General features: G+C 42.5%; 1 protein-coding gene across 2 annotated transcripts; it reads left to right on the plus strand.

Annotated features, from left to right (window-relative positions):
* Window positions 1–50: 50 nt before the first annotated feature.
* Window positions 51–21743, plus strand: LOC106560442 (protein FAM102B). 2 transcript variants are annotated; one of them, XM_014123348.2, is made up of 11 exons: window positions 51–345; window positions 7354–7474; window positions 7636–7665; window positions 9723–9839; window positions 10062–10108; window positions 12565–12659; window positions 14092–14190; window positions 15312–15624; window positions 15983–16119; window positions 19056–19125; window positions 19314–21743. In XM_014123348.2, exons 1-11 carry the CDS (start codon window positions 200–202, stop codon window positions 19354–19356), a joined length of 1218 nt encoding a protein of 405 aa, XP_013978823.1. In that variant the 5' UTR covers window positions 51–199; the 3' UTR covers window positions 19357–21743. The 2 variants fall into 2 exon arrangements, with proteins under 2 accessions (XP_013978823.1, XP_013978824.1); XM_014123349.2 differs by lacking the exon at window positions 14092–14190.
* Window position 21744: the final 1 nt, after the last annotated feature.

Genomic DNA, 21744 nt, shown 5'->3' on the forward strand with positions numbered 1-21744 from the left:
TGTAGGTGACCTGGAACGCACCATGCAGTCCCCTATAAATACAGGTGACCCGGAACGAGCCCGAAGACTTCCTCCGCGGCTGACTGTAGCGCGACATTGTCACTCACCAATCATCGCCGCTGCTATGGGGGTGTGTTGAGATTAAAATGGACTGACATCCATAGAAGAAAGACACAATATCAGGCTCAACTAACGGTTTATGGATTTCATGATGATGAAGAAAAAGAAATTCAAGTTTAAAGTGGATTTCGAGCTGGATGAGCTCTCTTCTGTCCCCTTTGTCAACGGTGTCCTGTTTTGTAAAGTCCGACTCCTTGACGGCGGTTTCTCCGAGGAGTCCTCTCGGTAAGAATGCTAACGTTAACTGCTAGCTAGCTAGCAACTCATTGCTAGATAATGTTTTATTATCTTGTACCTGTGTCTATTATCTGTTACGTTCGGAATTTCCAACATTAGGCAATAGCCATACATTGGTAGCTAGGTATAACATTGTTACCGTAACCTAGATAACGTTAGCTGGCTGCCAGGCTAGCGACAGTCATCTGACTAGCACCATCACATCGGTGCACAGCTTCGGCTGTAAACAATGCCAGGTTGGATCGGCATGTATAGCTAGTAAGGAAGGTACTGCTAAACCCTGTCGTTAGTGTGCACAAAATATGTCTGTCTGCGAGGACGATGGAGTGGAGAGAGTCACAAGTATGAACATGTTCCATTTTACATTTGAGAACATTGTCAGTATCACACTACATGGTGCACGACATGGTCAAAGTCCAGGCTCAGTAAATGGGTGATTGATCCAAAATAAATACAGGCAACACTTTACATTAGTGCCCTTATTACTGTGTAATTACTCCTCGAAGTAGCGTGTGACAACTACTGACAGGGGTCATAGGGTGCACTGTGCACTCGTTTGGTTTTATGATAAATGGTCTGAGTTCCTCTCACAGAGTGGATTGTATTTGATTTCATCATGTTTAGCTAATCAAGTAGCTAATCTCCTTGCCTCTGAAAGCCATCTCCTACTGTAGCTTTAACTCCACATTAACCTGATACCTGAGGAGGAGAGAGGAAATGTGGTGAGGAGGCTAAATATGTACAGCAATCCTTCAGCAGAGTCAGTGTGGCTTGCTGTTGTCAGTCCAAGCCTCCAGTATTCACTATGACATCATACTTTTTCCTAAACTTTTGTTGCTTCCGCTTTCCATTGATTGACACGAATCTTAGATTTCACTGTGCCATCCATTCAGCAGTGATGTGACAGCAGCTTCTTCCTGATTCATGGTCGTGATGCTGCATCTCTTTGTGCAAGGCAGGATACAGGGCCTGAGTCTGGGTGTCTGAAACGGGCTGGTTCGGGTCAGATTAGCCTACCTAACATCTGTACTCTGGAGCCTGTCCGTAGCTCTGCACACGTCCCCAGGCCCAGATAAGCTTGTCAGATTTGCAGACGTGAGATGGAGCTTAGCCTATGCAGGGGTTGTGTGCAAGCTTGATACTTTAATTTCTAAATGATTTGCCTTTGGCAAATCCTTCTCTTAATCTGGTAAAAACTTCCTCTGACTGAGTGGTAGGCCTGTGTATGAATAGAGAGCCTCTGTGTTTCTGTCTGTTTGGGTTCCTTTCACTGTGAATTAGCCAGACCACACCACGCCAGCCCCTCTGATACCATCGCTGATTTCTTCAGTGTGCGGGTGCTTCTGTAATGGCCTCAGTAATGTATATTTATGAGTCTGTCAGTGCCACAGTGTTTCCTCTAGAAGAATTTGTAGCATTTGGGGGGAAAAGGGGTTGATCCCTTTGTTTTCCGCATCCAGGGTCCCCTCCGGAGAATTTGTATGTAGAAGGACTGAGTAGCTCAGTTCTGGTGACTTTTTAAAAGGACATTCTACTCCAAAATGAATAGAAAATTATGACACCATCTAAAATGTAATTTCCTCATCCAGAAATGAGCCCAATAACATATTTGTAAAATTATTAGTAAAAATTATTTTAACATATTGGACCATGCATATAGCTTGTGCATGTTCCATATTATCAGGTATGCTATTAGCAATAAGAATGATCCCCTGTAGCCCAACTGATGCAGCATAGTGGCTATAAATAAATAGGGGCTCCGAATTAAGATGCAAAGATGCCTGCAGAAAGAATGGGCTGTCAGCTATGACATGGCACCTTGAGTTTGAAAAAAATCTCTTTTGGTTATTGAACTACCGTAAGTGTAGTGGTTTTATACCCGGTAATGGAATTACTACACAGAAGTGCATAATTATGGCTATAAATGCCATCTTCATGTTTCACAAGTTTGGACATCACAGTACAATACACTGTGATTTTCTTTAATGTACTGCATTGTACTACTGTACTATCCAAACTGAAACGTATGCCTATGATGCGTTCGGATTTGGTCCAGTCCGGTCTGTCTGTGGACGTTAACATGAAGGCCAGGGTGAACTGACCAAATTTCAACTACTTTTCAACGTCCATCGACGTCCGCTGTCGGTCAGTGCTCAGTGGTTGCTAGTTACAGTAAATGGGAGGAGAGGGGGGCTCATGGTAGGTGTCAGTAAGAGCTGGGAGAGGTGACATTAACTGGAGAGAGAGGTAGGGCAAGGGAGAGAGGGAGTGCTTGTCCAGATTCAGACTGTTTTAACACTCTTGGTTTGACCAACAGACAACAGAAAGACAAAGAAACAGTTATGAGCTGAACGTAACAGTATACCAGTGGAAGGGAGGACAGTAGCAGGTGACCCTACTGTGGTTTGTGACTACTGATTTCTCATTGTATATAACTAATTGGTAGGTCTACCATTACTTGTTACTTCTGGAACTATCATTATATCCTCTCCTCATGAGGGAGAGAAATTAGAAAATATCTTAAAGATACAGTGAGCTCCAAAAGTATTGTGACAGTGACAATTTAGTTGTTGTTTTGGCTCTGTTCTCCAGCACTTTGGGTTTGAAATGATACAATGACTATAAAGTTCAAGTGCAGACTGTCAGCTTTAATTTGAGGGTATTTTCATCCATATCGGGTGAACCGATAGGGCAGCGCACAATTGGCGCAGCGTTGTCCGGGTTAGGGGAGGGTTTGGCTGGGAAGGCCGTCATTGTAAAATAAGAATTTGTTCTTAAGGGACTTGCTTAGTTAAATAAATTAAATAAAAACCGTTTAGAAATGACTTATTGTACGTAGTTCTCCCCCCCCCATTTTAGGGGACCAAAGACTGGAACGAGCTGCAACAGTTTTATCTCAATCTCTTCATTCAAAGACTCAATCATGGACTGATTGTTGTGGCTGCTTTGCGTGATGTATTGTTGTCTCTACCTTCTTGCACTTTGTGCTGTTGTCTGTGCCCAATAATGTTTGTACCATATTTTGTGCTGCTACCATGTTGTGCTGCTACCATGTTGTTGTCATGTGTTGCTGCCTTGCTATGTTGTTGTCTTAGGTCTCTCTTTATGTAGTGTTGTGTTGTCTCTCTTGTCGATGTGTGTTTGTCCTAGATTTACATTACATCTAATTATTTTCTTTTTATCTCAGCCCCTGCCCCCGCAGGAGGCCTTTTGGTAGGCCGTCATTGTAAATAAGAATTTGTTCTAAACTGACTTGCCTAGTTAAATAAAGGTTAAAGAAAAAAAGAATAGAATAAACATGTTAGTATAATACAGGAAGGCACAATTTATAGTCCAATATTTATGGCTCAATCAATTGACATGGATAAGCCTGCTACTAGGCCATAGTTTATACTGGAGCATAAAGGGATACATTATGAGCTGATGCTCTACTGTAATGTATCCTACAGTAAGTGCCAGTGGATATGATTCCCTGTGAGATTATTTCTAAGGAAATAAATAATGTGAAAGACAAATGCCTTCTCTGTTAGTTCTGTGAGAGAACAACCACAATGCACCATTCTACAGGCTGGTATTTTTAAACAAAGAGAACAGTTCTCAGTGCTTTTGGTGTTTCTCATTGAAAATAACAAGTTAATGAGATTGTTTTTTAAATCTAAGCAGAATGTGTTTTGTTCCTGGGAGAAGAACCAGACCTATGATTCATCCTGTGTCCCTTGTAGGGGAAAGATTTTCTCTCTGCCTTGCTTTCTTTTCTATCTTTCCTTCTCTTGGCGTGTCATTCCTTCTGCATTGTCTGCCAGACAGAAATCCCTGGCGCCCAGTTTTATTAGGTCTCTATGGGTACCAAAGTTCATGAAGTTGCTGAAATAGAAGAATAGAAAATAAACAATGTAGCAAAGTTTTCTCCGGCAATACCCGGACTCCGGATAATGCCACCGACTCAGTGAACAAAAAATAATAATTTCACAAGACTTCCTATTTGAGAGAATTTTTTTTTAAATGGGCTTAATAGTAAAGACGTGTATTTTAATGGTAAACATGTATTACATTTTTAATATGGCATCAACACAAACTAAAGTTTTCGTCTAATAGCCAAATGAATCACTTCAAAAAGTAGGCTACCTGCACACATTCGACCACTCCAAAAAGAATTCCAGCATCCAAACAGTGCACTATGCACCTGCCGTTTGATGAAGGGAAAGAGACATGTGTTACCAACAAGTGTGATGTCATTTGGAGATTGTCATTAGGCCTACACTCTTGTAGCCTGAATTAAAATCTCCCTCAGTTTGTCTCCACCTACCCAATAATGACAAAGCAAAAACAGGATTTTAGAAATGTTTGCTAATTTATAAATAAAACATTTGGGGGAAATATCACATTTACATAAGTACTCAGTACTTTGTTGAAGCAACTTTGGCAGCTTTTACTGCCTCGAGTCTTCTTGGGTATGACGCTACAAGCTTGGCACACCTGTGTTTGGGGAGTTTCTCCCATTCTTTTCTGCAGATCCTCTCAAGCTCTCATATTGGATGGGGAGCATTGCTGCACAGCTATTTTCAGGTCTCTCCAGGCCACTCAAGGACATTCAGAGACTTGTCCCGAAGCCATGCCTGTGTTGTCTTGGCTGTGTGCTTAGGGTCGTTTTCCTGTTGGAAGGTGAACCTTCGCCCCAGTCTGAGGTCCTGAGCGCTCTGGAGCAGGTTTACATCAAGGATCTCTCTGTACTTTGCTCCGTTCATCTTTCCCTCAATCCTGACTAGTCTCCCAGTCCCTGCCGCTGAAAAACACCCACACAGCATGATATTGCCACCACTATGCTTCACCGTAGGGATGGTGCCTGGGCTCCTCCAGAAGTGACGCTTGCCATGTAGGCCAAAGATTTCAATCTTAGTTTCATCAGACCAGAGAATCTTGTTTCTCATGATCTGAGAGTCTTTACGTACCATTTGGCAAACTCCAAGCGGGCTGTCATGTACCTTTTACTGAGGAGTGGTTTCAGTCACTCTACCATAAAGGCCTGATTGGTGGAGTGCTGCAGAGATGGTTGTCCTTCTGGAAGGTTCTCCCATCTCTACAGAGGAACTTTAGAGCTCTGTCAATGTGACCATCAGGTTCTTGATCACCTCCCTGACCAAGGCCCTTCTCCCCCGATTGCTCAGTTTGGCCGGGCGGCCAGCCTTGGAAGAGTCTTGGTGGTTCCAAACATTTTCCATTTAGGAATGATGGAGGCAACTGTGTTCTTGGGGAACATCAATTCTGCAGAAATGTTTTGGTACCCTTCCCTGAATCTGTGCCTCGACACAATCTTGTCTCGGAGCTCTACGGACAATTCCTTCTACCTCATGGCTTGTTTTTTGGCTCTGACTTGCACTGTCAACCGTGGGACCTTATATAGACAGGCGTGTGCCTTTCCAAATCATGTCCAATCAATTGAATTTACCACAGGTGGCCTCCAATCAAGTTGTAGAAACATCTCAAGGATTATCAATGGGAACAGGATGCACCTGAGCTCAATTTCGAGTCTCCTAGCAAAGGGTCTGAATACTTATGTAAATAAGTTATTTCAGTGTTTCATTTGTAAAAGTTTTGTAAAAATGTCAGTTTTTGCTTTGTCGTTATGGGGTGTTGTGTGTAGATTGCTGAGGTTTTTATTTAATCTATTTTAGAATAAGGCTATAACGTAACAAAATGTGGAAAAAGTCAAGGGGTCTGAATACTTTCCGAAGGCACTGTATCTGCCTTCATTAAAACAAATATAGACTCTTAGCTTTCATTTGACACCCAATTTGACATGCTCATATGAACTTCCCATGTTAGTTCTCATGGGTCCTTTTACGTGGAAATGACCTAAAATGACGGGACATCTGAAAAGGGGTTGAAATACTGAAGCAAATACAGCAGTATCTGTCCCGAGCTCATTGCCACAGGAAACTGAGGGCCCAGTTGAAACAATGTTGCACGTTTGCTAGCGAAAGCTCAAGACAGGCAGGCAGACAGGCGGCGTAGAGAGATGAATGCAATTGAAAGAACCTGAATCAACTGTCAGAGAGGCAGGGCTGTTTGTTTAATTTGGAATAAGCTTTTATTTTCATAGTACTAATGTAGCTGTACAAAATTGCATTTTAACAAATAGAATTAGAGACCAGCCCCACCCCACCCCTGTAATTTGCACACTGGTCACACCCTGTTATTGGATTAAAGGAGTGTAGTTAGTTAGAACCCTAGGCTCACCCTGAGGAGTATGGGAAATGGAATACTCAGCTGGATGGGGAGTTCCCTGTTTGAGTATTATGTAAGGAGTTTTTTTTTCTCACAAGATGATGTCATGTTGTAAGGATTATTAATTTATATTTTTATTTCCAACGACATCATCAGCTGTTCACTATAGAGGAGAGATGTGAGAGTTGTAAGTGTATTGGTCCATTTAGATCAGGGGGATTGGACAGAAGGGAGATGGTGAGAACATTGAGTGGGTGAAGTCAGAGAGGATGCCAGAGGAAGAAGAGCTATCTGGAGAACTGGAATACTACCCCTACACACTCTCTCTCTTTCAATTTCTTTCAATCTCTTCCCCTCCTACCAGTCTCTCTCTCAACACTTAGGCCTATGCTGAGCAGGGTTAGTAAAATGACATGATTGAAACAGGATAATAATCCATTTCAATGGACTATCAAGTGTTTCTGCAAACCACATGGTTAAATACTCTACAGTTGGTCTCCATTAACATGTAGGGATGGGTTCTAGTGACAATCCGTAATCAATAACCTATTAGTCCCATGTTTAATGATCATAATGTTTCCATTATGTTGCCACGACAGATAAATCTATCCCTCTGGATTGTCAAGCTGACCCATGTCCATAGTTGGACCGTTCCATGTTTCCAGTTGTCTAGCCTCGCTTTCAGACGGTGTGTGATACTATCACCTATGCCATGTGATTGGTGCTGATGTTGTGTATCAATATGTGACCATTTCTGTATTTCTCCTACAGGGAGCCGGTCCATGCTAACTGTGTACGCTGGAAGAAGAGGTTCTCCTTCCCTTGTAAGATGAGTGCCACCGCTGGGACGGGCGTGCTTGACCCCTGTGTGTGCCGCGTGTCTGTCAGGAAGGTATGGCCCTCAGACTCCTATTCAACCTGTTCATCCTGTTCCTATTAATGTTGTAAAACCTCATCTGGAACATAGATTGGCATAATGCATGTCTATAAAGTTTACTGGTTTCTGCTTTGTCACTGTTTACATTCAAATGATTTCACTGTTTTATTTGATAGGAGCTAAAGGGTGGGAAGACGTACGCAAAGGTACTGTTTCAGAGATTGATTCCTTTTTACACTCGTCTTGCTTTCTTTCACAATACATAGTTACAGTGAGGGAAAACGCATGTCAAAAATGTTATAAATTGATTTGCATTTTAATGAGGGAAATAAGTATTTGACCCCCTCTCAATCAGAAAGATTTCTGGCTCCCAGGTGTCTTTTATACAGGTAACGAGCTGAGATTAGGAGCACACTCTTAAAGGGAGTGCTCCTAATCTCAGTTTGTTACCTGTATAAAAGACACCTGTCCACAAAAGCAATCAATCAATCAAATTCCAAACTCTCCACCATGGCCAAGACCAAAGAGCTCTCCAAGGATGTCAGGGACAAGATTGTAGACCTACACAAGGCTGGAATGGGCTACAAGACCATCGCCAAGCAGCTTGGTGAGAAGGTGACAACAGTTGGTGCGATTATTCGCAAATGGAAGAAACACAAAAGAACTGTCAATCTCCCTCGGCCTGGGGCTTCATGCAAGATCTCACCTCGTGGAGTTGCAATGATCATGAGAACGGTGAGGAATCAGCCCAGAACTACACGGGAGGATCTTGTCAATGATCTCAAGGCAGCTGGGACCATAGTCACCAAGAAAACAATTGGTAACACACTACGCCGTGAAGGACTGCAATCCTGCAGCATCCGCAAGGTCCCCCTGCTCAAGAAGCACATATACATGCCCGTCTGAAGTTTGCCAATGAACATCTAAATGATTCAGAGGACAACTGGGTGAAAGTGTTGTGGTCAGATGAGACCAAAATGGAGCTCTTTGACATCAACTCAACTCGCTGTGTTTGGAGGAGGAGGAATGCTGCCTATGACCCCAAGAACACCATCCTCACCGTCAAACATGGAGGTGGAAACATTATGCTTTGGGGTGTTTTTCTGCTAAGGGGACAGGACAACTTCACCGCATCAAAGGGACGATGGACGGGGCCATGTACCATCAAATCTTGGGTGAGAACCTCCTTCCCTCAGCCAGGGCATTGAAAATGGGTCGTGGATGGGTATTCCAGCATGACAATGACCCAAAACACACGGCCAAGGCAACAAAGGAGTGGCTCAAGAAGAAGCACATTAAGGTCCTGGAGTGGCCTAGCCAGTCTCCAGACCATAATCCCATAGAAAATCTGTGGAGGGAGCTGAAGGTTCGAGTTGTCAAACGTCAGCCTCGAAACCTTAATGACTTGGAGAAGATCTGCAAAGGGGAGTGGGACAAAATCCCTCCTGAGATGTGTGCAAACCTGGTGGCCAACTACAAGACACGTCTGACCTCTGTGATTGCCAACAAGGGTTTTGCCACCAAGTACTAAGTCATGTTTTGCAGAGGGGTCAAATACTTATTTCCCTCATTAAAATGCACATCAACTTATAACATTTTTGACATGCGTTTTTCTGGATTTATTTGTTGTTATTCTGTCTCTCACTGTTCAAATAAACCTACCATTAAAATTATAGACTGATCATTTCTTTGTCAGTGGGCAAATGTACAAAATCAGCAGGGGATCAAATACTTTTTTCCCTCACTGTACATTGATCTATGCTTAGTGAACAGATTGCTTTCTCTGCCTGCAGGTAGTCTCGAGTTGGTGTCACAGTTAAGTTCTGTCCATGTGGTACACTGCAAATTATTTTTTCTAGTGGTAAAATATTTACCCTTTAAAAATATTCTCATACTTAGGCCTACAGGAAGTGAAAAAACACGAATGTATTACAGTGTTAAACAATTTAAATTGTAATGATTAGCTTTTACCTTAAATGGGAAATAACCTAGATAATAGCCAGTATATCCAATTAAAGTTTACGCTCCAGAGACTAAAAATAGTAAATTAAATCAATAAAGCCAGAGAAAATGGATTAGTCTACGGTTCTTCCTTTGGTTTCTCTATAGAGACACTGAAAGGTTGAGGTACAGAAAGGGATTGATAGGAGAAAAACAACAAAGCCCACAACACCACCCTGCAGCTCTGTCTGCAAGTTAACCTGATCCTCTCTCCTCAGCCCTGCAGCTCTGTCTGCAAGTTAACCTGATCCTCTCTCCTCAGCTTGGCTTTGCAGACCTAAACCTGGCTGAGTTTGCTGGTTCTGGGAACACGACACGTAGATGTCTACTGGAAGGTTACGACACCAAGAACACCCGGCAGGACAACTCCATACTCAAGGTACTGATGGGGAGATGGCTTCTATCAATTCCAGTATATCATATCAGTCTCAGCTGCTTTCTTCTAGCCTGGTCCCAGATCTGTTTGTGATGTCTTGCCAACTCTTATTTTATAGTCATTGTCAAGCGAGTTGGCTAGACAGTACAAACAGATCTGGGGCCAGGCTAGGTTTTGTATGTCAGTGTCAAGAGAGCTCAAACCTCCGTTTTCTTTTTGTAACAGGTTATCATCAGCACACAACTGATGTCCGGGGACCCCTGTTTTAAAACGTAAGTGGTGCCTTCACTTTTTTAAATTAAGGCCTATTATGATTTGGTGTTTAGATACGAGACATTTTTAAAAAGCAATTGAAGAAAATGCACTCAGATTTCCCCCTACATTGAAGCACATTCAGATTTGCATAGCATTTCCCTTTGAGACCAATGTTTATCCGCCCACCTACACTGCAGCAAGGATTCCTTCCTGCTTCTCTATGATAGGCTACAGCTGTGTGGGGGGTTTAAGGAAGGATAATTATTCTATAGTATTTATTTGTAATACAGAGTAGGAACACAGTGGGTGTCATTTAGATTGTAGGTGAGAGCAAGAACATTTCAAACTAAGCATTCACCATTAAAGCAATTAATTTCCTCACTGATTTAGTGTCCTACATTTCAGGTTACATAAAACTGTCAACACCACTTTAGAGTAAATACTGTGTTATACTGTAAAGTCTAGCAAAAGAAAGGGGTTTGCACATACTCTTTCAAACTAAGGCCGTATTCAGTGGGTTGCAATGTTGTAAATAGAAATGTAGCCTAATCTTGCACAGAGAGATGTCCCTCCTGGACATGACAGAGAGTCATGTCTGTTCTTAGAAATGTATCTGTTATTTCTGTGGTTTTGCATCCTGAATAAGCTCCAGGTCTTGAGGGCTTTGCCTGTTAGACTGTGTGAGGAGTGTGTAGCATGGGTAGTCAGGGATCAGCACAGCATTAGAGAAGGCTTTACATGGGATGAAGTTATGATGGGTGCCAGGGGGACGTGCTCATCTCTCCAACCCTGCAACCCTAACGCAGGTCCATTTTGGCCATTTTGGCCAGTGTCCATGTTTGTGCGGGAGCGGTTCCAAGAATGTGAGGAGGATTGTACCTAGCAGATGTGTCTGTGTAAACTAAACTAGAGCAGACCAGGGTCACAGCTGAGTTGGCTGGCCAAGTACCACACCACATAGTCATCCTGTACAGGGTTAAAACAGCAGACCTACATCCAGGGTAGGTCTATAGTCTCACTGTCTCTAGGAGGTCTAGGTGACTGTGGAGTTGTTTCAGCCATGTATTCTGAGAACACGAGAGGAGTGGGGCGGACGGAGAGGCAGAGGCATTGAAGAGGCCAGGGTGATATAAGGGATAAAGTAGAGTGGACAATATGTTATTTCAGCCCCAGTCTGTGTTGGAAAATGGCAAGGAACGCCAACTGCCCCTGGAGCAGGAGATGACCCCAAAATGTATTATGTGCTATTGCCTTGGGCAGATAGTGGAGGAAAGCTGTTGATCATCAGACTCACTGTCTTGGAGGGTTTAAGGCAGCCCCCCGCACCGCTCTGAGTCAGAGGGGTTGGGTTAAATGTAGAAGACACATTTCAGTTGAATGCATTCAGTTGTACAACTGACTAGGTATCCCCTTCTCCTTCCCTTTCCTTTAATAAAAACACAGAGAAAATCACTGACAGAGCTTTAATTAAAAAACACTTGCATTAATGTTTTAGACAAATACTTATGACTCTTTCCATAATCATATTTTCAAATTTTTTTTATTCACCTTTATTTAACCAGGTAAGCTAGTTGAGAATAATATCTCATTTACAACTGCGACCTGGCCAAGATAAAGCAAAGCAGTGTGACACAACAACAACATGGAGTTACACATGGAGTAAACAAGCGTACAGTCAATAAAAAAGTCTATATACAGTGTGTGCAAATGGCGTGAGGAGGTAAGGCAATAAATAGGCCATAGTAGCGAAGTAATTACAGTTTAGCAAATTAACACTGGAGTGATAAATAGCAGATGATGATGTGCAAGTAGAATTACTGGTGTGCAAAAGAGCAGAAAAGTAAATAAAAACAATATGGGGATGAGGTAGGTAGATTGGGTGGGCTATTTACAGATGGGCTATGTACAGCTGCAGTGATCGGTTAGCTGCTCAGATAGCTGATGTTTAAAGTTAGTGAGGGAAATATAAGTCTCCAGCTTCAGGGATTTTTGCAATTCGTTCCAGTCACTGGCAGCAGAAAACTGGAAGGAAAGGCAGCCAAAGGAGATGTTGGCCTTGGGGATGACCAGTGTGATATACCTGCTGGAGCGCGTGCTACGGGTGGGTGTTGCTATGGTGACCAGTGAGCTGAAATAAGGCGGAGCTTTACCTAGCATAGACTTATAGATGACCTGGAGCCAGTGGGTCTGGCGACGAATATGTAGCGAGGGCCAGCCGACTAGAGCATACAGGTCGCAGTGGTGGGTGGTATAAAGGGCTTTGGTGACAAAACGGATGGCACTGTGATAGACTGCATCCAGTTTGCTGAGTAGAGTATTGGAAGCTATTTTGTAAATGACATCGCCGAAGTTGAGGATCTGTAGGATAGTCAGTTTTACGAGAGTATGTTTGGCGGCGTGAGTGAAGGAGGCTTTGTTACGAATAATTTGTGTTGCTGTGCATGAACCAACCCCCTCTGTTTGTCCTCCACAGGCCTCCTTCCACAGGCACATTTATTGGCGTCCAGGGAGATGCAGAGAGCCTCCTGGAAGAGAGGAAGGGAGGGGACAACCAGAAGGCCTTCATGGGTAAAATGAGACTAGACTAACTACTCCTTACTACACCCCTTCTCCCACAGAACTCACTACAGTGGGTTTATATGACTCAGTCAGCGTTCCTCAGTCAGCGTTGGACTGCATCATGAAATATAGCAGCTTTTCACAAACATGTCCGGTATAATAAATCTATGGTAAATCAGAGGCAAGATTATATATAGGTGTCGGATCTTAATTTGATCACTCTTTCGTTCGTTGCTGAGAATTTTCTTGCACCGCAGGAAATGCAGATGAGCTTTGTGATTTACATAAATGTACTGAAAACCCGCACTAATACACTGTTATATTAACAGTATTCCACTTTTCATGTAGCCTCATTTTGACCAGATATTAGCCTAACCACCGATCAAGCAACGTTATGGACTAAACATTAAAATCCTGTTGCTGCAGGATTATTTTGCTGCGACAATTCAGGTCAAATGAAGATCCTACATCTGTAGGCCTATTAATCAAGGCACTTGCTTCTTATTCTGTTTGACAATTAAGTGATTAGCATGAATAAACCCTGCCAGCTGCTGAGCTGTATGCCTCAGAAAATACAGACCTGGACTGAGGAAAACCAGATGTGAAATGCGAGGATATAAATGACTGTATATGGAGCATTGGTTACTGACCATCATTCCTCTCAGTCTCTGTGATTGATTCTTGTGATTGATCGAAGTCTGCTTTTCTCTCTGGCTGCAGTAACTTTGAGATTTGTTCCTGTACTAATAATAATATTCTTGAATGGCAGACTGACTTGCTGTATAACCAGCTGCACCTATAGATTCTCTCAATCTTTAATCCTCACCTGATACAGGAATGTGAATCGGTCTCAGTGTGATTCAACTGCTGTTAATGTGTCATATCCAACATGTGTAGAAGAGAAGACCACTCTTCTCCTCTCCCCTCGCTCTTTCTCTCTCTCCCTCTGTCTGAAGTGAGGGGTGCTCTACTCCCCAGGAGGCTTCATGTATAATTCAGGCTGTTTTTTTGATGCTCTCTCCGATCTCTCTGCCGCCGACCCTCACGTGGTTATTGGTTAAAAATAGGAACACACTTTTGTGTCTGTGGGAGGGGAGGTCCATAGTGAAAGTGATTTTGATTGAAATTGTGTTGATAAGGGGATGACAGACTACTAAGGACAACCTATTGGTTTCCCCCTCATTTCCACTTGTCTGTTTGGATGCTTTCACAGCAGTCCATCCTGTGAGCACAGGACTGAGGGAACATAGACATGGTCCCCTTTCACAGCGGTCCATCCTGTGAGCACAGGACTGAGGGAACATAGACATGGTCCCGTTTCACAGTGTGCTGGCCCTAGTTAATCTCTTCACTCTGAATACTGTTATAGGAATATTACTGTAATCCCAGTCTACTCTCAACCCATTACCAACCCCTATGTCCTGTTTTAAAAACCTGACAGAGAGCCGGGAAGGAAAGTGTCCCTCTGTTTCCGATGAACTTGGGGGCTCCTGCCATTCCCGAACATCCAGCTACGCTAGTCAGCAGTCTAAAGTCTCAGGTAGGCCCTCCTAATACTCCCAACACAGCCATTCTAATGTACAATGCAACATGTAGCGTGGAGATCTAGCTGGTGTGCCTCATTCTCTACCATGCTAACATACAAAATAGCTAGTCATCACTCAAAGTCCCAGTATGGCTATTGTCACTTCCATACAGGCCATTGTACAACTGTCTGTCTCAGCATTTTATTTTCTCTATCTTTTTCTCAATTTTTACTTTGCTGAATTCCTCTGTCTGCATGCCTGGTGTCTTTGATGTGCCTCTCTAACCTTGACCTATTTTACTGTGGTAATTAAAAAAGAAACATGTTTATTGTGGTAAACTAATACAAGTAAAATCCTTTACATCAGTATCCTATAACTAGACACACGGGTGGTCTGGCTAGTGAATGAAGGATCTGTTACAGGCAGATCAGATCCCCTATAATGAAGGGTCTGTAGGAAAGTGAAGAGTTCACTCAACTCCTCTGATAGCCAACTCACTCTGATAAACCTACTCCTACCATTGCTTCCTACAGACATTAAAGCAAGAGAAAAGTCTATAGACTAGTTGAACAATATTCTATTTTCTTTATAGTTTGGAGGGTTGATTTTATATCAGTTAGCTTTGAGAGACATTTCAGACACACAGTGGTTGGCTTGTAGTGATCCTGTAGGGAGTGTTAGTGTGTGGGAGATTTGTTCCCTTCACCGTAGCCTGACTAGCTAGCGGTACATTGAGACTCTGCAGTGTCTCTGCGTTAACAGTTTCCTGCAGACATGAATGCCATGTGAGTGTGTGGGCGCTAGGCTAGCATCCATCTCTGCTGCTAAATCATTGATCACACCGCAAGGCTTCAATCTGCTCCACTCTGAGTCCTTTTCCATAACACAAAACTGCTCTCTAAAATTGTGAATGATTGACATGTTGTATGCAAACTTGTGACTCTTTTTGTGTGTTTGTGTGTATATGAGTGACCATGTACTTAGTGTGTGAGTATGTGCTTTAGTGCATTATGCCTTGATGTTAATACTTATTGATATTAATGATCAATATTTTGAAGTAGCCTGCCTATGTGTCTGAATGCTTGTGTGTGCTCTAACCTCCTTGCTATTACCCCTCTGTCCCTCTCCACCCCAGGCTACAGCACAGGTCACTCCCGCTCCTCCAGCCTGTCAGAGTGTACCCACCGCAGGAACACTTCTGTGGGCAGCGCTTCCACCGGCATCGCCAGCATCCTGGAGCCCTCTGACGACACTAGGGACATCAGGGACCAGAGGGAGAGCAGGGACCGGGAGAGGGGAGACAGGGAAGCCAGGATGGGGATGATGCCCCCTACTGCTGGGGCGTCAGCCTGCACAGCCCTGCCTGAACACCCCACCCCCACCGGTACCACTGGTTCCTGTACAGGCACTCCGGTGAAGAGCGCCTTGTCCTGCGAACGCCTCAACAGGTGAGACTGAGAGACTCCCCTGATCAATGATGCTGATGCTGTCTTGAAAAAAAGATTCTGTAATCTCAATGTTGACTTAATAATTGAACAAAGGATAAATAAATAGACAACCTCACACCTGAGCAAGCTGCTATACTGAGATACAAGAGAGGTAGCCTAAGCAACAGTCTTTACATTACTGTACAGCCCTGTATCTCAATGACATTTCTGAGTTACTGGACGAGTCACTCCTGTTACACAACATTCTCAGCATCACGGATGTCACACAAAAATTAAAAAAAGAAGATAACACTTTTTATCTGAAGAGACTGCATGTAACCTATGTGTTGTAACTTGATCCTGTATGTCCCACCACCAGACACCTGGTGAAGCAAGGGTCCATGGAGGGTCAGATGATGAGGGTGGAGGCATCGAGGGTGGATGCTGATGACGTGGTGGAGAAGATCCTTCAGAGTCAAGACTTCACCCCCAGCCTGCTGGACTCCAGCCATGAAGGTACCTAACAACCTAGTCAGAGACCAAGTTCCAGAGCCAGTCAGAGACCAAGGCAGGTTATAGTTTGACCTTAGAGGGGTAGTTCTACCTCTACATGCAGTTCTAACTCTAAAATTGTATACTGGGTCTAAAAATAAAGTTGAAAGCATGTTTGAGATATGGTATTAGAATTCATGAAGTTAAATTACACTCCATTCCAGTAACATTTCCACCAGTATTCATGAGTGATTAATTAAAATACTGTATAAAAGTTACTGCGAAAATTGTCAATACAAATTAGTTGTAATAAAAAGAATATATACAGTTCAAATCGGAAGTTTACATACACTTAGGTTGGAGTCATTAAAATTCGTTTTTCAACCACTCCACAAATGTCTTATTAACAAACTATAGTTTTGGCAAGTCGGTTAGGACATCTACTTTGTGCATGACACAAGTAATTTTTTCCAACAATTGTTTACAGACAGATTATTTCACTTATAATTCACTGTATCACAATTCCAGTGGGTCAGAAGTTTACATACACTAAGTTGACTGTGCCTTTAAACAGCTTGGAAAATTCCTGAAAATTATGTTGTGGCTTTAGAAGCATCTGATAGGCTAATTGACATAATTTGAGTCAATTGGAGGTGTACCTGTGGATGTATTTCAAGGCCTTCCTTCAAACTCAGTGCCTCTTTGCTTGACATCATGGGAAAATCAAAAGAAATCAGCCAAGACCTCAGAAAACAAATTGTAGACCTCCACAAGTCTGGTTTATCCTTGGGAGCAATTTCCAAACGCCTGAAGGTACCACGTTCATCTGTACAAACAATAGTACGCAAGTATAAACACCATGGGACCACGCAGCCGTCATACCGCTCAGGAAGGAGACGCGTTCTGTCTCCTAGAGAGGAACGTACTTTGGTGCGAAAAGTGCAAATCAATCCCAGAACAACAGCAAAGGACCTTGTGAAGATGCTGGAGGAAACACGTACAAAAGTATCTGTATCCACAGTAAAACGAGTCCTATATCGACATAACCTGAAAGGCCGCTCAGCAAGGAAGAAGCCACTGCTCCAAAACCGCCATAAAAAAGCCAGACTTCGGTTTACAACTGCACATGGGGACAAAGATCATACTTTTTGGAGAAATGTCCTCTGGTCTGATGAAACAAAAACAGAACTGCTTGGCCATAATGACCATCGTTATGTTTGAAGGAAAAAGGGGGAGGCTTGCAAGCCGAAGAACACCATCCCAACCGTGAAGCACGGGGGTGGCAGCATCATGTTGTGGGGGTGCTTTGCTGCAGGAGGGACTGGTGCACTTCACAAAATAGATGGCATCATGAGGTAGGAAAATTATGTGGATATATTGAAGCAACATCTCAAGACATCAGTCAGGAAGTTATGAGTCTTCCAAATGGGTCTTCCAAATTGACAATGACCCAAAGCATACTTCCAAAGTTGTAGCAAAATGGCTTAAGGACAACAAAGTGAAGGTGTTGGAGAGGCCATCACAAAGCCCTGATCTCAATCCTATAGAAAATTTGTGGGCAGAACTGAAAAAGCGTGTGCGAGCAAGGAGGCCTACAAACCTGACTCAGTTACACCAGCTCTGTCAGGAGGAATGGGCCAAAATTCACCCAACTTATTGTGGGAAGCTTGTGGAAGGCTACCCCAAACTTTTGACCCAAGTTAAACTTTAAAGGCAATGCTACAAAATACTAATTGAGTGCATGTAAACTTCTGACCCACTGGGAATGTGATGAAAGAAATAAAAGCTGAAATAAATAATTATTTTTACTATTATTCTGACATTTCACATTCTTAAAATAAAGTGGTGATCCTAACTGACCTAAAATAGGGAATTTTTACTTGGATTAAATGTCAGGAATTGTGAAAAACTGAGTTTAAATGTATTTGGCTAAAGTGTATGTAAACTTCCGACTTCAACTCTGTGTGTGTGTGTATGTATATATATATATACACATCTCATTTAACCTTTATTTTATCAGGGAGTCCTACTGAGACCAATGTCTCTTTCAGAGATGAGCCCTAAATACAGAAAAGACACAAATTATAAATACAAAATGTAATCAGAAAGAAAAACACGGTCATAGAAAACAAACACATTCATCAGTAATACGGTCCTCAATCAGCTTTCCGAATTCCCCCAGAGGTACCAGCACATCAAATCTAAGAAAATGTTAAGATTGTTCCAGAAATAAGGTGCAAGAAAACTAAAAGCTGATTTACCAAACTCAGTAGAGACCAATGGAATTCCCAGAGTTAACCATCCCTGAGACTGGGTGTGGTAACTCGTATGTCTAAAGTTTAGTTATGATGTTAGGTACAGTGGGACTTTTTGTAAAAGGGCTTTATAAGTGAAAACATAGCAATGTATCAAACTAGGTGACATCGAAGAGGGCCAACCAACTTTCTGGTAGAGAATGCAGTGATGAGTACTAAAATTGTCACGCGTAATGAAGCGCAGTGCGCTATGATAAACTGCATCTAACGGCTTTAATGAGGTAGCAGCTGCAATAATAAATGAATAATAAAGTAATAATATAAATAAATGATTATAATAATAATAACGTAATAGTAATACATTTGCTTGCTCCCTGGTGACCTCAGTGATATGGAGTCGATTCTTACCGTGGGTGAGTACCCTATGCAGAAGGGGTTGGTGGGGTTTCTATCAGCATGTTTTAATGAATCTCTCTACTGAGGAAGGATTGTGTCGCTGATACTCTTCAAGGTCCCGGCCTCCTCTACAGCGAGCAGAATGCTGCTGGAAATAGAATGCTCCTGTCAATACTGGATTCATTTTTTGATCGCCTAGCAACCAGGCTCCTGATGAGGAGTGTTGATGTTCCATCTGCTAAATAAATAAAGCGGTTTCACCACAAATGCCACTCAAAGTTTGTGTCTGTCTGTTTCTGTTTGTTTCAGAGGAAGGCCTGCGGTTGTTTGTTGGTCCCGGAGGAAGCACTGCCCTTGGAAGCCATCACCTGCCTACCAGGTAGCCTAAGTCTTTAACAGAGTTACACTCACAATAACGCACACTTAAAATAGGATATATCTCATTTATTCATGCATAGATTTGTTTATTAAATGATTACTTAAAATGCTTATTATTTAAACTCAACCCACTTTCACCCCTCACTCAGGTACTTACTTGTGATTGCTAATTTGTCCTATTTGTTTTAGGGTTGGCGCTGGTGCATATGAACAGGTGGTGATTAAACGTTAGGCCTAAACCCCACCAGGAGGATGAGTGGCACAGTTGACATCCAAAAGATCCATCAGTGGTTTTTATCTTTCTTTAATTCCAGCAAACTGGCCTGTCAGAAATGGACTGCAACAGCGCCCTCTGGTGTGCTTACAGACTATGTGCACTGTCTGTAGTCCCCTGTTAGATTAGCTCAGTGAAGTCAAGAAGAACATCACCATGCCTCGATCTGGGAAAGGAGTCAGACTATTAAAATCTGCAGTTGAGGTCACAGGAAAACCTGACCTTTTCAGCTGGAGATCAAAGTGATTTGGTTCTGTGTTTGTCACCAGAATGAATGAAGCCTTTGCTGAAGAGGATGATGCCATGCTTTTTCAATACATTCCCTAGTTAACACTAGTCCCCTAGTTTTCAGTCCTTTGGTTTTTCAAAAATGTTTTTTATTTGGAACTGCCTTTTAATGTAGGATTTTAACTTTTGTCCACCAATAAGCTGCTAAAAGGTTGTGTGTGTGTGTGTGTGCGCACGCGCGTCGGTGGAGGCTGGTGGGAGGAGCTATAGGAGGATGGGCTCATTGTAATGACTGGAATGGAATCGATGGAACGGAGTCAAACGTGGTTTCCATGTTTGATACCGTTTAATTTATTCCATTCCAGTCATTACAATGAACCTGTCCTATATCTCCTCCCACCAGCCTCCAATGGTGTGCATGTGTGTGTTTGCTATGTGTTTGTGTGTATGCATGACTGTGTGCGTGTCTATATGTCTCTGGTAAAGTGTTAAAGCCACTAGTCTGTTGTAATAATAGTAAGCCTACAATAATCCTGCAGTATACAGAGCCAGGGCTGGGAGTGAGACTGCAGGTTATGTACTTGGTACTGAAGGTGACCCTGCTCCTCTCCTCTGCTGATCTCATTACTGGCAGAAATAGAAACCGCCTTACAATCTAACCGCTCTGCTCTTTTTATATGCTTGTTGGGAGGGAAATAGATGGCGAGGAAGAGGAGAGAAGCTCTGTTTGAGTGAGGTCAAGCTTGTGTTTGCTTCTTCTGAAAGAATCAGACTCTCAGGTTAAGATATCAGGGTTCCAATCCAGATGGCTCTTTTTTTGCAACGACCGATGACAGTACGGTTTAGAAACTGATGCCAAGCTGACGTAGGTACAGAACGTTGTTCCGTAGGTAAAGATGAAGGCTACAGGACAAATTGTCAACAATTGAACTGCCATTGTACATACTTATTGGTCACCTTCTGTAGTACAACTCCAAAGAATGAGACTGTGTGGTCCATGAAGTGTGAGACGGTGTGGTCCATGAAGGTTCTCTCTCTCAGCAGCATATCAGATGGTATGATGATGATATGCTTATATGACAAAAAGCCAAGAGTTACATCAGATGAGGCTGATGATGACTCTGCTATTCGTTGTCTGAACTATGTAATGGATTGGTCCCCCCCATGTCTTGAATATAATCTATGTCAAATACTGTTATGGAACTGACATGGGGGGGGAATGGTATACACTACAAGATTTTGTGATGATTAATCTTGTTAATTGGTCTGTCTCATTAAATAGAAATAACAATACATATTCAGAGTAAGTTAAGATATAATGGCATTACACACATTTAGTGTATGTGATCGTCTCCTGTCTTAAGCCATACTAGAGGTTAACCATATCCTGACCTCTTAAGTTATGTTCCGTCATTTGCTGATTTCTGCAGTGTCATCAGTGTATGGTATTATAACTCTGAATTAATCTGTTATTTCTCTTTGTGTAGATGTTTATTGTTTGCATGATTTTTGAATTTCTTCAGCGAGTTAAAACAGAGCTTGAAAACCACAATTCCACCATCACATATGTTTGAACTAGTGTTGTGGTTCAAGGTTTCTTACATCTGTACGTTTAGTAAGACCACAAATACCTGTGTGATTCATTTATGTTGTGCCATCACTTACCTGGAAGTTCTCTTTACGGCCTCATTTGAGAACAGAACTGATGTATAGATCCAGAACATGGTAGAAACTAATAATGAGTATTGTAACCTTTAGCAAGGCACTTGGTGCATTGTATTACCATTCACTATTCCTCTTGAATAGAAATAAGCCTGTTAACTACCTTCCTTCAGTAAAATCAGTTCCAGTAGACAGGTGTTAGACAGGCAGCCTAAGTTCCTGTTTCCCAGCTCAGTCAGTACCTAACATGTAACAAACATGGTTGCCTTTTCTCTTCTGTGAAGCTGTGTATTAAGGAGCTGTAACCCGTATCCTCCTGTAAAAGTGACGTTTTCTGTCAGTGTCGACAGTGTCCAATGTTCCTGTCTTTTTGACCAACATTTGCTTCCTTACCAGGTGTACTGTATGCTTTTCCTGTGCACCATGCACTGTTGATTAAAACGGTTCAAAATGTTG

The sequence above is a fragment of the Salmo salar genome, chromosome ssa10, assembly GCF_905237065.1.
Source record: "Salmo salar chromosome ssa10, Ssal_v3.1, whole genome shotgun sequence".
Taxonomy (NCBI): domain Eukaryota; kingdom Metazoa; phylum Chordata; class Actinopteri; order Salmoniformes; family Salmonidae; genus Salmo; species Salmo salar.

Excerpts from the sequence above, each read along its gene's own strand:
- LOC106560442 (XM_014123348.2), top strand. The coding sequence starts at position 200 with ATGGATTTCATGATGATGAAGAAAAAGAAATTCAAGTTTAAAGTGGAT. Across the intron at positions 14,191-15,311 it reads TCAGCAGTCTAAAGTCTCAG|GCTACAGCACAGGTCACTCC; the intron begins GTAGGCCCTCCT and ends TCTCCACCCCAG. Across the intron at positions 15,625-15,982 it reads TCCTGCGAACGCCTCAACAG|ACACCTGGTGAAGCAAGGGT; the intron begins GTGAGACTGAGA and ends TCCCACCACCAG.